Source organism: Leucoraja erinacea, chromosome 36, assembly GCF_028641065.1.
Source record: "Leucoraja erinacea ecotype New England chromosome 36, Leri_hhj_1, whole genome shotgun sequence".
Classification (NCBI taxonomy): Eukaryota; Metazoa; Chordata; class Chondrichthyes; order Rajiformes; family Rajidae; genus Leucoraja; species Leucoraja erinaceus.
In genome coordinates, this window is record NC_073412.1 from 2,778,001 (window position 1) to 2,790,922 (window position 12,922).

The 12,922-nt window shown below is 47.0% G+C and overlaps 1 protein-coding gene across 1 annotated transcript in view; it reads right to left on the reverse strand.

The window, feature by feature from the left end:
* Positions 1–1,948: 1,948 nt before the first annotated feature.
* celf6 (CUGBP Elav-like family member 6) overlaps positions 1,949–12,922 on the reverse strand; it is a 325,625-nt gene continuing 314,651 nt past the window's right edge. The window contains 2 exon segments of the mRNA XM_055662935.1: positions 1,949–1,987; positions 1,989–2,089. Of these exon segments, the coding sequence (XP_055518910.1) occupies positions 1,961–1,987; positions 1,989–2,089 (128 nt within the window). The 3' untranslated portion in view covers positions 1,949–1,960.

Genomic DNA, 12,922 nt, shown 5'->3' on the forward strand with positions numbered 1-12,922 from the left:
ACGCACACGAACACCGCCCCCACACACACTCACACACACACACAGGGGTGTGCAAACACAGATATACACAAGTACTCAATCCACGCCTAAAAGCCGCTGCCTTAAGGCAGATGGCGAGCGTAGATTTTGTGGATTCCCAAATCATGGGGCGCTGCACGCAACCGTGCGTCACGAACCATGCGCGCGTAATTCGTAGTGACACGTAAATGACGACGCAAGTGGGACAGGCCCTTCATTCTTCACAAAGAAGATGTGTGAATACATCTCTAAAATACTGCACATCCAAAATAATATTAAGAATGCTCTGCATTGCAAAGGGAAGTCTTGGATTGCTTTGAAACTAGAACACCGCAAATATTATTTGACGCAGTTTTCTAAAGGGCCTGTCCCACTTGGGCGATTTTTGGGGCGATTACAGGCGACGACAATTTTGCTGTCGTATGTTGTCACCAGGTGATGTAGGTGAATCCCAATGTCCAAGTTCCCTGGCAGTTGCCTAAAAATCGCCTAAGTGGGACAGGCCCTTAAGTTAATATGGAAAGGGTGTGGACTACTTAAAGCCCTCGAACAGGACTACGACACTGTACTACACAACAGCACTACAATATTACACTTTAGTGATACAATACTACTTGACCTCAGGGCACTGGTACCTCTCACTGGGATAATCACAAAGAAAATATTCGAGTCACGCTGCCCCAACTAGCCTCGAGAGTCGAGACCACCAAACCTGGTTTAACCAGCTACTGTCGTGAAGGGGGTACATCATAAGTTAGAGAGAATTGCAAAGAAAATCCGAAAATGATCTCAAGAGAGAATCAACAACATCATCAGAGAGCTCTCTCAAAGAGCATCCATCATCTCCCATTCCCTACACATCATTCATTAAAAACACAGTCCATAAGGTCATAAGTCATCGGAGCAGAATTAGGCCATTCGGCCCATCAGGCAGATGGCAGATCCCTCCCAACCCCATTCTCTTGCCTTCTCCCCACAACCCCTGACACCCGCACCCGACATCCAGAATCTATCTCTCTCTGCAATATAGATCAGAATTAATAAGGTTCTTCACAAAGAAAGAGTCCAGTTACTTTTTTTTTGGCTTAATCCCAAAGTATAATTGTAAATAATTTTAATTCTAAGTGTGTAGTCTATTCACATTGCCGTTTAGTTTAGGGAAACCGCATAGAAACAGGCCCTTCGGCCCACTGAGTCCGCGCCGACCATCGATCTCCCGTTCACGTTAGTTCTATGCTATCCCACTCCCTACACACTAGGGGCGATTATACAGAGGGGCCGATTAAACCGCAAACCCGCGCGCGCGTCTGTGGGACGTGGGCGGAAGCTGGAGCGCCCGGAGGGACCCACGCGGTCGTAGGGATGAACGGGCAAACTCCACACAGACAGCACACACACACACACACAGATACACACACACACACACACACACACACAGATACAGATACACACACACACACACACATACACACACACACACACACAGATACACACACACACACACACAGATACACACACACACACACACACACACACACACACACACACACACACACACACACACACACACACACAGATATACACACACACACACAGACACACACACACACACACACACACACACACACACACACACACACACACACACACACATACACATACACACACACGCATACATACAGACACACACACACACACACACACACACACACACACACACACACAGCACCCGAGGTCAGGATCAAACCCGGGTCCCTGGCAGAGATGGCAGCAGCGCCACAGTGCCAGCGCAATAGACAGGAAGGTTGGGTTGAGTTAACCCTTGGTTGCCTGCAGCCCTGAACCACTTGGCATGAATGCTCTCTGAGTGAGGGGGGTGTCTACGGAGTGAGGGGGGTGTCTACTACGGGGGGACGGGGTCTCTACCTGGTTTAGGCGTTGGTCAATACGGCCGATTAGCATCTTTTGGGTCGTTTCAGTTGCACTTTTAGCCTCTTCATCCCAATCTGAAAGCCGTTCATGGCCTGAATAGCAGCCTGAGCACTGGTTGGATTGTCAAAACTCACAAAGCCTAGAAACAGCAAAAGATACATTTCAGAAACGGTGAAAGCTGCCGACTACCTGACAGCCCAGATCCCCCCTGAAACATGGCCATGGGGGGGGGGGGGGGGCACATCCTCAATCCAAAGCACATCCTCAATCCAAAGCTCTCCCCCCCCCCCCCCCCCCCCCTCTCTCTCTCTCTCCCCTAACCCAGGTTTAGAGCTGACAGCCCCCCCCCCCCCCCCCCGATGCGGGAGCTGATCGCCTCGACGCGGAGGGCTACGGGAGCCAAGATCGTCCCGTCAACGGGGGCTCGAGGCCCGCGAACGAGGAACTAAGGGAAGGAACTTTATCTCACAGTGAGGAATGTGGAGGGGTCACTGTGGTGGATGTTCATGTTAAAACGTGGCTTTGAGTGATCTGTTGCTTTTAGTTGTATGGCTGACCTGGCCAATATTCGCCTCATATGTTGCAAAACATACTTGGAGAATAAAGGCCAAACACAGGCAGGCGGGACCAGTGTAGATGGGGCATCTCGGTCAGCATGGGTAAGTCGAGCCGAAGGGCCACTAGTTTGGGAGTCCAGAACCAGAGGGCACAGCACTCAGAATAAAAGGACACACCCTTGGAAAGGTGAGGAGGGGGAATGTCTTTAGTCAGAGGGTGGTGAATCTGTGGAATTCCTTGCCACAGACGGCTGTGGAGGCCAAGTCAGTGGATATGTTTACGGCAGAGATAGATAGATAGATTCTTGATTAGGTCTTTTAGGGCTCCCCCTTGTTTGAAGGATAGGGGTGACAGCACATTGTCATTTTAATTTTCATACTGTCTGTTGGGAAAGTTGAGGAAGGGGTTAATGAATCCTGCTGTATAAATCATAGTCATAGAGTTGAAACAGGCCCTTCGGCCCAACTTGCCCACACCGGCCAACATGTCCCAGCTACACTGGTCCCACCTGCCTGCGTTTGGTCCATATCCCTCCAAACCTGTCCTATCCATGTATCTGTCCAACTGTTTCTTAAACATTAGGGATAGTCCCAGCCTCAACTACCTCCTCTGGCAGCTTGTTCCATACACCCACCACTCTCAGTGTGAAAAAGTTACCCCTCAGAATCCTATTAAGTCGTTTCCACTTCACCGTAAACCTCCGGTAAATGATGTGTAAGAATTTGAAGAGGTCTGAAGAAGAGTCTCGATCTGAAACTTCACCTATTCCTTCGCTCCATAGATGCTGCCTCACCCGCTGAGTTTCTCCAGCATTTATATCTAGTATGAATTTCCTTGTTCTGTCTGGAACATATGACAATCAAACATTCTTGAAACTTGATTCTAATCATAGATGGGGAGTGTTTGGTGTTTGAAAAGCATTTAGACAAGTACATAGAAACATAGAAAGTAGGTGCAGGAGTAGGCCATTCGGCCCTTCCAACCAGCACCGCCATTCAATACGATCATGGCTGATCATCCAAAATCAGTACCCCGTCCCTGCTTTCTCCCCATATCCCTTGATTCCGTTGAAGCTCTCTTGAATACATCCAGTGAATTAACCTCCACTGCCTTCTGTGGCTGTGGACAGGATAGGATAGGTTTAGGGTATGGGCCAAATGCAGGCAGGTGGGACTAGTGTAGATGAGGCCCCTTGGTTGGCACAGGGAAGATGGGACAAAGTACCAGAGGCCACAGCCTCAGAATAAAAGGATGTATCTTTGGAAAGAAACTGATGAGGAATTTCTTTAGTCAGAGGGTGGTGAATCTGTGGAATGAATTGCCCCTGATGGCTGTGGAGGCCAAGTCAATGGATAGGTTTAGAAGGAGGATAGGTCTGAGGAAGGGTTTCGGCCCGAAACGTTGCCTATTTCCTTCGCTCCATAGATGCTGCTGCACCCGCTGAGTTTCTCCAGCATTATTGTGTTTCGGGTCGAAACCCTGAAGGAAATAGGCAACGTTTCGGGTCGAAACCCGCAAGGGTTTCGGCCCGAAACGTTGCCTATTTCCTCCGCTCCATAGATGCTGCTGCACCCGCTGAGTTTCTCCAGCTTTTTTGTGTACCTTAGGTTTAGAAGGATATGGGCCAAATGCAGGCAGGTGGGACTGGTGCAGATGGGGCATCCTAATCACCGTGGGCAAGTTTCCATGCTGTACGACCATGAATCCATGACTCTAATCTCCTGAAAGACAAGTTCACAACCTGTGTACACCCGCCCTGCATTTGTGTAACTAGGCTCTCATCTCAATGTCAGGTTGTAGCGGAAATGAAGAAAATCATGAGAGACCTCTTCCACCCCTGCAACGGACTGTTCCAGCCGCTACGGTCAGGCAAACGCCTCCGTTGCCATGCAGTGAGAACGGAGAGGTTGAGAAGGAGTTTCTTCCCAGAGGCAATTCGGACTGTAAACGCCCATCTCACCAGGGACTAACTCTACAGAACGTTTTTCCTTCTATTATTTATTATGTAAAAGAATATGTGTGTTACGATTGTGTTTATAATTTGTTTGGTCGTTTTGTTGTTTGTCTTTTGCACAAAAGTCCGCGAGCATTGCCACTTTCATTTCACTGCACATCTCGTATGTGTATGTGACAAATAAACTTGACTTGACTTGACTACTAGCTGTGTTGCTCTAATTATTTCTTAAATACCTTTCCTTTATGTAAAGAACATTTGACTGCCGACAATTCCCTTGTACGTAATTCAGGGATTTTTCTACTTTCCCCAATTTATACAACAGGCACATTTTATGTTCATCCAAGGACTTGAAGAAATTACAGTCAAATTAATTGTATTAGAAAGAGCTGTTCAGTCCACTTCTTCATGATTCTACAAGCATTATCAATTAAAACTAGTATAACACCACAGGACCATAAGGGCTCTTAAAAATAGCGGAGTCAGGGGATATGGGGAGAAGGCAGGAACGGGGCACTGATTGTGGATGATCAGCCATGATCACATTGAATGGCGGTGCTGGCTCAAAGGGCCCGAATGGCCTACTCCTGCACCTATTGTCTATTGTCTATATGGGAGCAGAATTAGGCCATTCGGCCCATCGAGTCTGCTCTGCCATTCAATCATGGCTGGTCTATCTTTCTCATGCAACCCCATTCCCCTGCCTCTCCGCGTAACCTTTGAAGTTCTTACTAGTTTAACTTGAACTTCTAGGGAGTCAATTAAAATTATTCTGCGCACAGTTCTGATTTTCAATTACGTTCAATCTTCAATATCGTAAACATTGCATTATGCATTTTGTGAGGGGGAGGACGAGAATTCTCCTTCCATAGATGCTGTCTGGCCCAAAGATGAATGGTTCAGAAAAGTGTCTCCAAACACCTCTGAGTGGCAATTGATTCATACGGTCATGTGATGGGAAAAAAAAATTAGGCCATTCGGCCCATCAAGGCTACTCTGCCATTCAATCATGGCTGATCTATCTCTCCCTCCTAACCCCATTCTCCTGCCTTCTCCCCATAACCTCTGACACCGCACTAATCAAGAATCTGTCTATCAAAAATATCCACTGACTTGGCCTCCACTGCCTTGTGTGAGAATGAATTACACAGATTCACCACCCTCAGACTAAAGAAATTCCTCCTCATCTCCTCTCTAAAGGAACGTCCTTTAATTCTGAGGCTGGGACCTCTATTCCTAGACTCTCCCACTAGTGGAAACATCCGCTCCACATCCACTCTATCCAGGCCTTTCACCTGAATTCGATTCAGCTAAATCACTAATTTCAAGGACTAAACGGACTACGGCTCTTTGCCAAACACGGACAGACAAACTGATACTTTATGCAGCCAGGGGATTCATTCGGGGACTGCCTGCACATTTCAGTCACAAAATGGCAAGTGACATTTTCCACAACCTGACCCTGCTAATAAAGTGTAGGAAGGAACTGCAGATGCTGGTTTAAACCGAAGGTAGACACCAAAAAGCTGGAGTAACTCAGCGGGACAGGCAGCATCTCTGTGATGTTCCCTGTCCTGCTGAGCTACTCCAGCTTTTTGTGTCTATCCTGTGATATTGGCATCATTTTGCAGTCAAAATGATGGAACATTCAGAGCAGATGGATATAAAAACATAGAAACATAGAAAAATATGTGCAGGAGTAGGCCATTCGGCCCCTCGAGCCAACCATTCAATATGATCATGGCTGATCATCTAAAATCAGTACCACGTACCTGCTTTTACTCCATATCACTTGATTCTTTTAGCCCTAAAGAGCTAAATCTAAATCTCTCTTCAAAACTATCAGGGCGATGTCTAACTGGGTGAATAACAGCTCTTTTTACAGGTCTGAGCCTCTGGGTAGTTAACTGGAAGAATATTCACTCCCCTTGGCTGGCATTTATAGATTAAACCACACACGCACACGCACACGCACACGCACACACACACACACGCGCACACGCACACGCACACGCACACGCACACACACACACACACACACACACGCACGCACACACACATGTACAGACACGCACACGCACACACACATGCACATACACACAAACACACACACGCAACACACGCACATGCACAGGTGCACACACAAATAGACACACACACATACACACACACACACACACACACACACACTCACACACACACACACTCACACACACACACACGCTCAGATGCACACACAAATAGACACATACACACACACACACACACACACACACACACACACACACACTCACACATACACACATGCTCAGATGCACGCACAAATAGACACACGCACATACACGGACATATTCAGACACTCACAAGGTCAAATGATTGTCCATTCTTGATCTGTATGGATAGAGTGTGATGTTTTTCACTGTATGTTGGTACACATGACAAAAAGCCAACACCTGACCATGCATCACCTAACTCCATAAAGTGGAAGCCTCCGCTCTCCAACACAGACGCTGTATTTACTTTGTGGGAACTAAATCTATCTTCCCTTCCTGCAGGAGCGAACCTTTGCAAACGCTGCATTGTCCCATTGCCCTCCGACCTTCGGAAGTAAACGCTAGGGAGAATATTACACGGGGTCAGATCCATTGTGTCCGTGTTGGTGGTCTTGCTCTAGTTGAGTAAGGAACCACCGATGCTGGTTTATACTGAAGACAGACACAAAATGCTGGGGTAACTCAGCGGGTCAGGCAGCATCTCTGCAGAGAAGGAATAGGTGGCGATTCGGAATGAAGAAGGGTTTCGACCCGAAACATCACCTATTCCTTCTCTCCGGAGATGCTGCCTGTCCCGCTGAGTTACTCCAGCTTTTTGTGTCAAGCTAAGTTTAGTTTAGAGATACAGTGCGGAAACAGGCCCTTCGGCCCTCCGAGCCCACACTGACCTGCGATCCCCGCACATTAACACTATCCTACACACACTGGGGACAATTTTACATTTATACCAAACCAATTAACCTACAAACCTGGACGTTTTTGGAGTGTGGGAGGAAACCTTTGGCCCCATCAATCCCAGTCTTCCCGAATGAAATATTCACGAGTTCATGGTTGGCAAAGTAAACCTCATCCTAACCCCATAATTGCAAGACACATCACAAGCCAGGCCGTTTCAAGAGTTGGAGTGATTTTTCTTTGGGCCTCCTCAGTCGTACCGTGAATGGCGCGCTGTTCTAATATTTTAAGACATTTCATTTAATTCCTGACTAAAATACCGCAACAACATTAAACACAAACACACCACTCCCCACAGAGGTCTTGCCGTCCACAGTTGGAAACCATTTCCTTCAATCCTTCTTCCTTATGTACTTATCCAACCTCTACACCATGTGTCGGCAACCAATGGCCCCCTGGCCGAATGCGGCCCTTAACCCTTAACTTAGGTACTGCTGTAGATTTGGGAGGAGCAACAGCAGCAACAGATTAGCTAGAGATACCACTGATTGGGTCTAGCCCAAGTGTGAGGAGAGGGGTGAAAACAGTTGAAAACTGAGGAATTGGCTGTGTAAATTGGTAAATAGGCAATTTATCAGTCAATTTAAGCAGGACAGCCCTTTGCGAGCGGCAGTGAGTGAGCGAAGTGCCCTGTGAGAAAAGTGTGAGTCTTTGGCTCGAGAGTCTTTGAAGAGAGGAGACCACGCAATACGCTTGAGAGGCTAAGGATTCTGGGAGAGGCGAAGAGGTTTGCCACGCACTGCAAGGGAGCAGTGGACCAGACAGGAAGAGCGGACGGAATTACCACTAGACAGCCAAACCAGTAGGTAATTTACGGCTGGGGTGAGTACTTTCCCATTTATAGGAGGTAGGATTATATAAATAAGGGGTGTATCAATACAGTAGGGGATTCTTAAATAGGACCAGTAATTACTTATATAAGATGGGCGGTCAGGAGATGTGCCAATACTGCGAGATGTGGGAATTTGTCGACACCATTGATGTAGAAGATCCCTACAGCTGCAGTAAGTGTTTGAGGCTAGAGGAACTCCAGCTCCGCATTGATGAGCTGGAGACCCAACTTCATACGCTGCGGTACATCAGGGAGGGGGAGTATTACCTGGATGTTTTGTGCCAGGGGATGGTCACACCGACCAGTTTAACTAATTCAGTAGGCATTGAGCAAGGAAAGGAAGGTGTGGCCATAAGCGAGGCAGGTAGGGGGAACCAGGAGGAGATGCGGCAGGAGCCACAGCCCTTGTCCCTGACGAGCATGACCGAGGCTCTTACTCAATGTAAGGACGGGATCAGGGGCTGTGGGAGGGATGAGCAACCTGGCTGCAGCACCGTGGATCAGGAGGCCATTCAAGAGGGGGGAGTTAGAAGAAATGCCGTAGTGATAGGGGATAGTATTATTCGGGGGGTAGATAGGGTTCTCTGCGGCCAGCAGAACATGTCCCGAAGGCTGTGTTGCCTACCCGGTGCTAGGGTTAAGGATATCTCTGCGATGCTGGAGAGAAATTTGCAGTGGGAGGGGGAGGATCCAGTGGTCGTGGTCCATGTGGGGACCAATGACATAGGAAGGACGAGGAAGGAGGATCTGCTGAAGGAGTTTGAGCAGTTAGGGAATAAATTAAAAAGCAGAACCTCGAGGGTACTGATCTCCGGATTGCTACCTGAGCCACGGGCCAAATCGGCGAGGGTACGTAAAATTAAGAAGCTAAATGCGTGGCTCAAAGACTGGTGTGGGAATAATGGGTTTGGTTTCTTGGGCCACTGGCACCAGTACTGGGACAGGGGGGATCTGTTCTGTAAGGACGGACTTCACCTGAACGGTGCTGGGGACTGGGGTCCTGGCAAATCATATAACTAGGGCAGTAGAGAGGTCTTTAAACTAAGTAGCGGGGGGGAGGTATCAAGGGGGGTAATAACGGCAGGTGTAGAGGAAATAGAGCAGGGTATCAGTGGGGAAGCGGAAAGTCAAAATGTGACAGGAGACAGAATGTGTGAAGATAAAGCTTTAGATGTAAAAGGGGCAAAAACGGAAAGGAAGGGTAGTAAAAATCATCTGAAAGTGCTTTATCTAAATGCACGGAGTATTCGTAATAAGATAAATGAATTAACGGTGCAATTAAGTATATATAGTTATGATATCGTGGCCATTACGGAGACATGGCTGCAAGGGGATCAGGACTGGGAGTTAAATATAGAGGGGTACTCGACAATTAGGAAAGATAGACAGGAAAGAAAGGGAGGAGGGGTGGCCCTTTTAATAAGGGAGGGAATAACGGCAATAGAGAGGAAGGATATTGCGTTGAAGGATCAGGATAGTGAAACAGCTTGGGTACAGATAGAGAATAATAAGGGGAAAAAAAAAAACACTAGTGGGTGTAATTTATAGACCTCCAAATAGCTGTGACGCTGTTAGTCAGAACATAAATCTGCAAATAGTTGACGCATGTAAAAAAGGGAACTGCTGTAATCATGGGGGACTTCAATTTTCATATTAATTGGGCAAACCAAACTGGGCAGGGTAGACTAGAGGAAGAGTTTATAGAAAGTATTAGAGACGGGTTCCTAGAACAGTATGTCACAGAACCGACAAGGGGGGAGGCAATCTTGGATCTGGTCCTGTGTAATGAAGCAGGATTAATTAAAAATGTCATAGTTAGGGACTCGTTGGGAACAAGTGACCACAATATGGTCGAATTCCATATTCAAATAGAAGGGGAGCAGGTTGAAACTCAGGCTAGGGTGCTTAGTCTAAATAAGGGGGATTATGAAGGTATGAGGACTGAGCTGATCAAAGTTGACTGGGATAGCAGACTCAAGAATAAGACGGTACATGAGCAGTGGTGTACGTTTAAGGGTATACTGTATAACCTTCAAGAAAAATTTATTCCTATGAAGAAAAAAAGGGGTAAGGGTAAGAACAGTCAGCCATGGCTCAGTAAAACTATAAAGGATAGTATTCGGCTGAAGGCAAGGGCATATAAGGTAGCCAGAGATAGTGGGAGGGTAGAGGATTGGGAAGCATTTAAAGGTCAGCAAAAAATAACTAAGAGATTAATTAAGACGGGGAAAATAGACTATGAAAGGAATTTAGCGAACAACATAAAAACTAATAGTAAGAGTTTTTATAGCTATATAAAAAGAAAAAGGGTGGCTAAGGTGAACGTTGGTCCATTGGAGGGTGAGACTGGAGAGTTGTTGGTGGGGAACATGGAAATGGCAAAGGCATTAAACGAGTATTTTGTATCAGTCTTCACCATAGAAGACACAAAAAATATTCCAACGCTGGATAAACAGGGGGCGGTAGGAATGGAGGAGCTTAATACTATTAAGATCACCAAGGAGGTGGTATTAGGGAAATTGATGAGACTGAAGGAGGATAAATCCCCTGGGCCTGATGGATTACATCCAAGGGTCTTGAGGGAGATAGCGGTGGGGATTGTGGATGCATTGGTGATAATTTTCCAAAACTCCCTGGAGGCAGGAACGGTCCCAGTGGATTGGAAAATGGCCAATGTAACACCTATATTTAAAAAAGGAAGTAAACAGAAGGCGGGAAACTATAGACCGGTTAGTCTAACATCGGTGGTGGGTAAAATGTTAGAGACAATTATTAAAGAAACACTAACGGGGCACTTGGATAAACATGACTTCATCGGACAGAACCAACATGGTTTTGTGAAGGGGAAGTCCTGTTTAACGAATCTGCTCGAATTCTTTGAGGAAGTAACAACCCGGGTGGATAAAGGGGAACCGGTGGATGTGGTATACTTGGACTTCCAAAAGGCTTTTGACAAGGTGCCACATAAGAGACTATTGCTAAAAATAAAAAATTATGGGATTGGGGGTAATATATTAGCATGGGTAGAGGATTGGCTAACAAATAGGAAGCAGAGAGTGGGGATAAATGGTTCATACTCGGGATGGCAACCGGTAACTAGCGGGGTTCCGCAAGGGTCGGTGCTGGGACCCCAGCTGTTCACAATTTATATAAATGATTTGGAGGAGGGAACCAAGTGTAATATATCAAAATTTGCGGACGATACAAAAATGGGAGCAAAAGTAGGGGATGAGGAGGATAGGAAGAGTCTGCAAAAGGATATAGATAAGCTAGGTGAGTGGGCAACAACTTGGCAGATGAAATTTAATACTAATAAATGTGAAGTCATTCACTTTGGGAAAAAAAATGATAGGGCAAGTTATTTTCTAAATGAAGAGGAGCTGCGTTGTAATGCAACGCAAAGGGATCTAGGGGTATTAGTACATGAATCACTGAAAGTTAGTATGCAGGTGCAGCAAGCAATCAGGAAGGCCAATGGAGTTTTGGCCTTTATTGCTAGGGGGATTGAGTATAAAAACACGGAGGTCTTGCTGCAGCTGTACACAGTATTAGTGAGACCACATTTGGAATACTGTGTACAGTTCTGGGGTCCATACTTAAGAAAGGATGTACTAGCCCTGGAGGCAGTGCAGCGAAGGTTTACAAGATTAATTCCTGCAATGAGGGGATTGACATATGAGGAAAGGTTAAGTAGGCTGGAACTCTACTCTTTGGAGTTTAGAAGAATGAGAGGCGATCTCATTGAAACATATAAGATCGTGAGGGGCCTTGATCGGGTGGATGCACCGAGGATGTTCCCAATGATCGGGGAAACTAGAACTAGGGGACATAGTTGCAGAATAAGGGGGGGCTCTTTTAAAACTGAGATGAGGAAGAACTTCTTCACCCAGAGGGTGGTTAATTTATGGAATTCACTGCCCCAGGGAGCAGTGGAAGCAGAAACTTTAAATATATTTAAGACTAAAATAGATGTTTTTTTAGCTGCCAAGGGGATAAGGGGCTACGGGGAGAGGGCAGGGATATGGACCTAGGTATGGTTAGTATAGTAAGACCTGAGTGATCTCCTGGACAAGTGTCGATCGCCTGGATTGGGGTCGGAGAGGAATTTCCCGTTTTTTTTTCCCGAATTGGACCTGGGTTTTTATCCGTTTTTTTGCCTCCCCCAGGAGATCACGAGGTTCTTGGGGTGGAGAGGGGTGATAGCGGTATAAAGGGGAGGGTAGTGTCTTGTGTTCTGTGTCTTGTGTCTACTGTTTGTGGGTAAGTGTGTCTGTTTAGTGTTCAGCCATGAGCGAATGGCGGTGCGGGCTCGATGGACCTGGTGGTCTGCTCTCGCACCTACTTTCTATGTTTCTATTAACCCGAAATCGTGCTTTCGTTCCGTGGTCATCCGGCCCGCAGATTTGCATCATCTCCGGTACCTCCCAGGCCGCGAGGCGCCCAGGCGCGGTACCGTAAGGAGGACTGCGCTGGTGGCCGCAATTGCAGAACCGTCGAGTGCCCGAGTGGGGCCCAGCGGAGCCGAGCGCTCAGGCTCTGACAGTACCGCCTCCTGTCCAAAGCCGCCAGCGCCAAAGATCCCACAGCGAGCGAAGATGGCGTACTCGACGAAAAAGACGT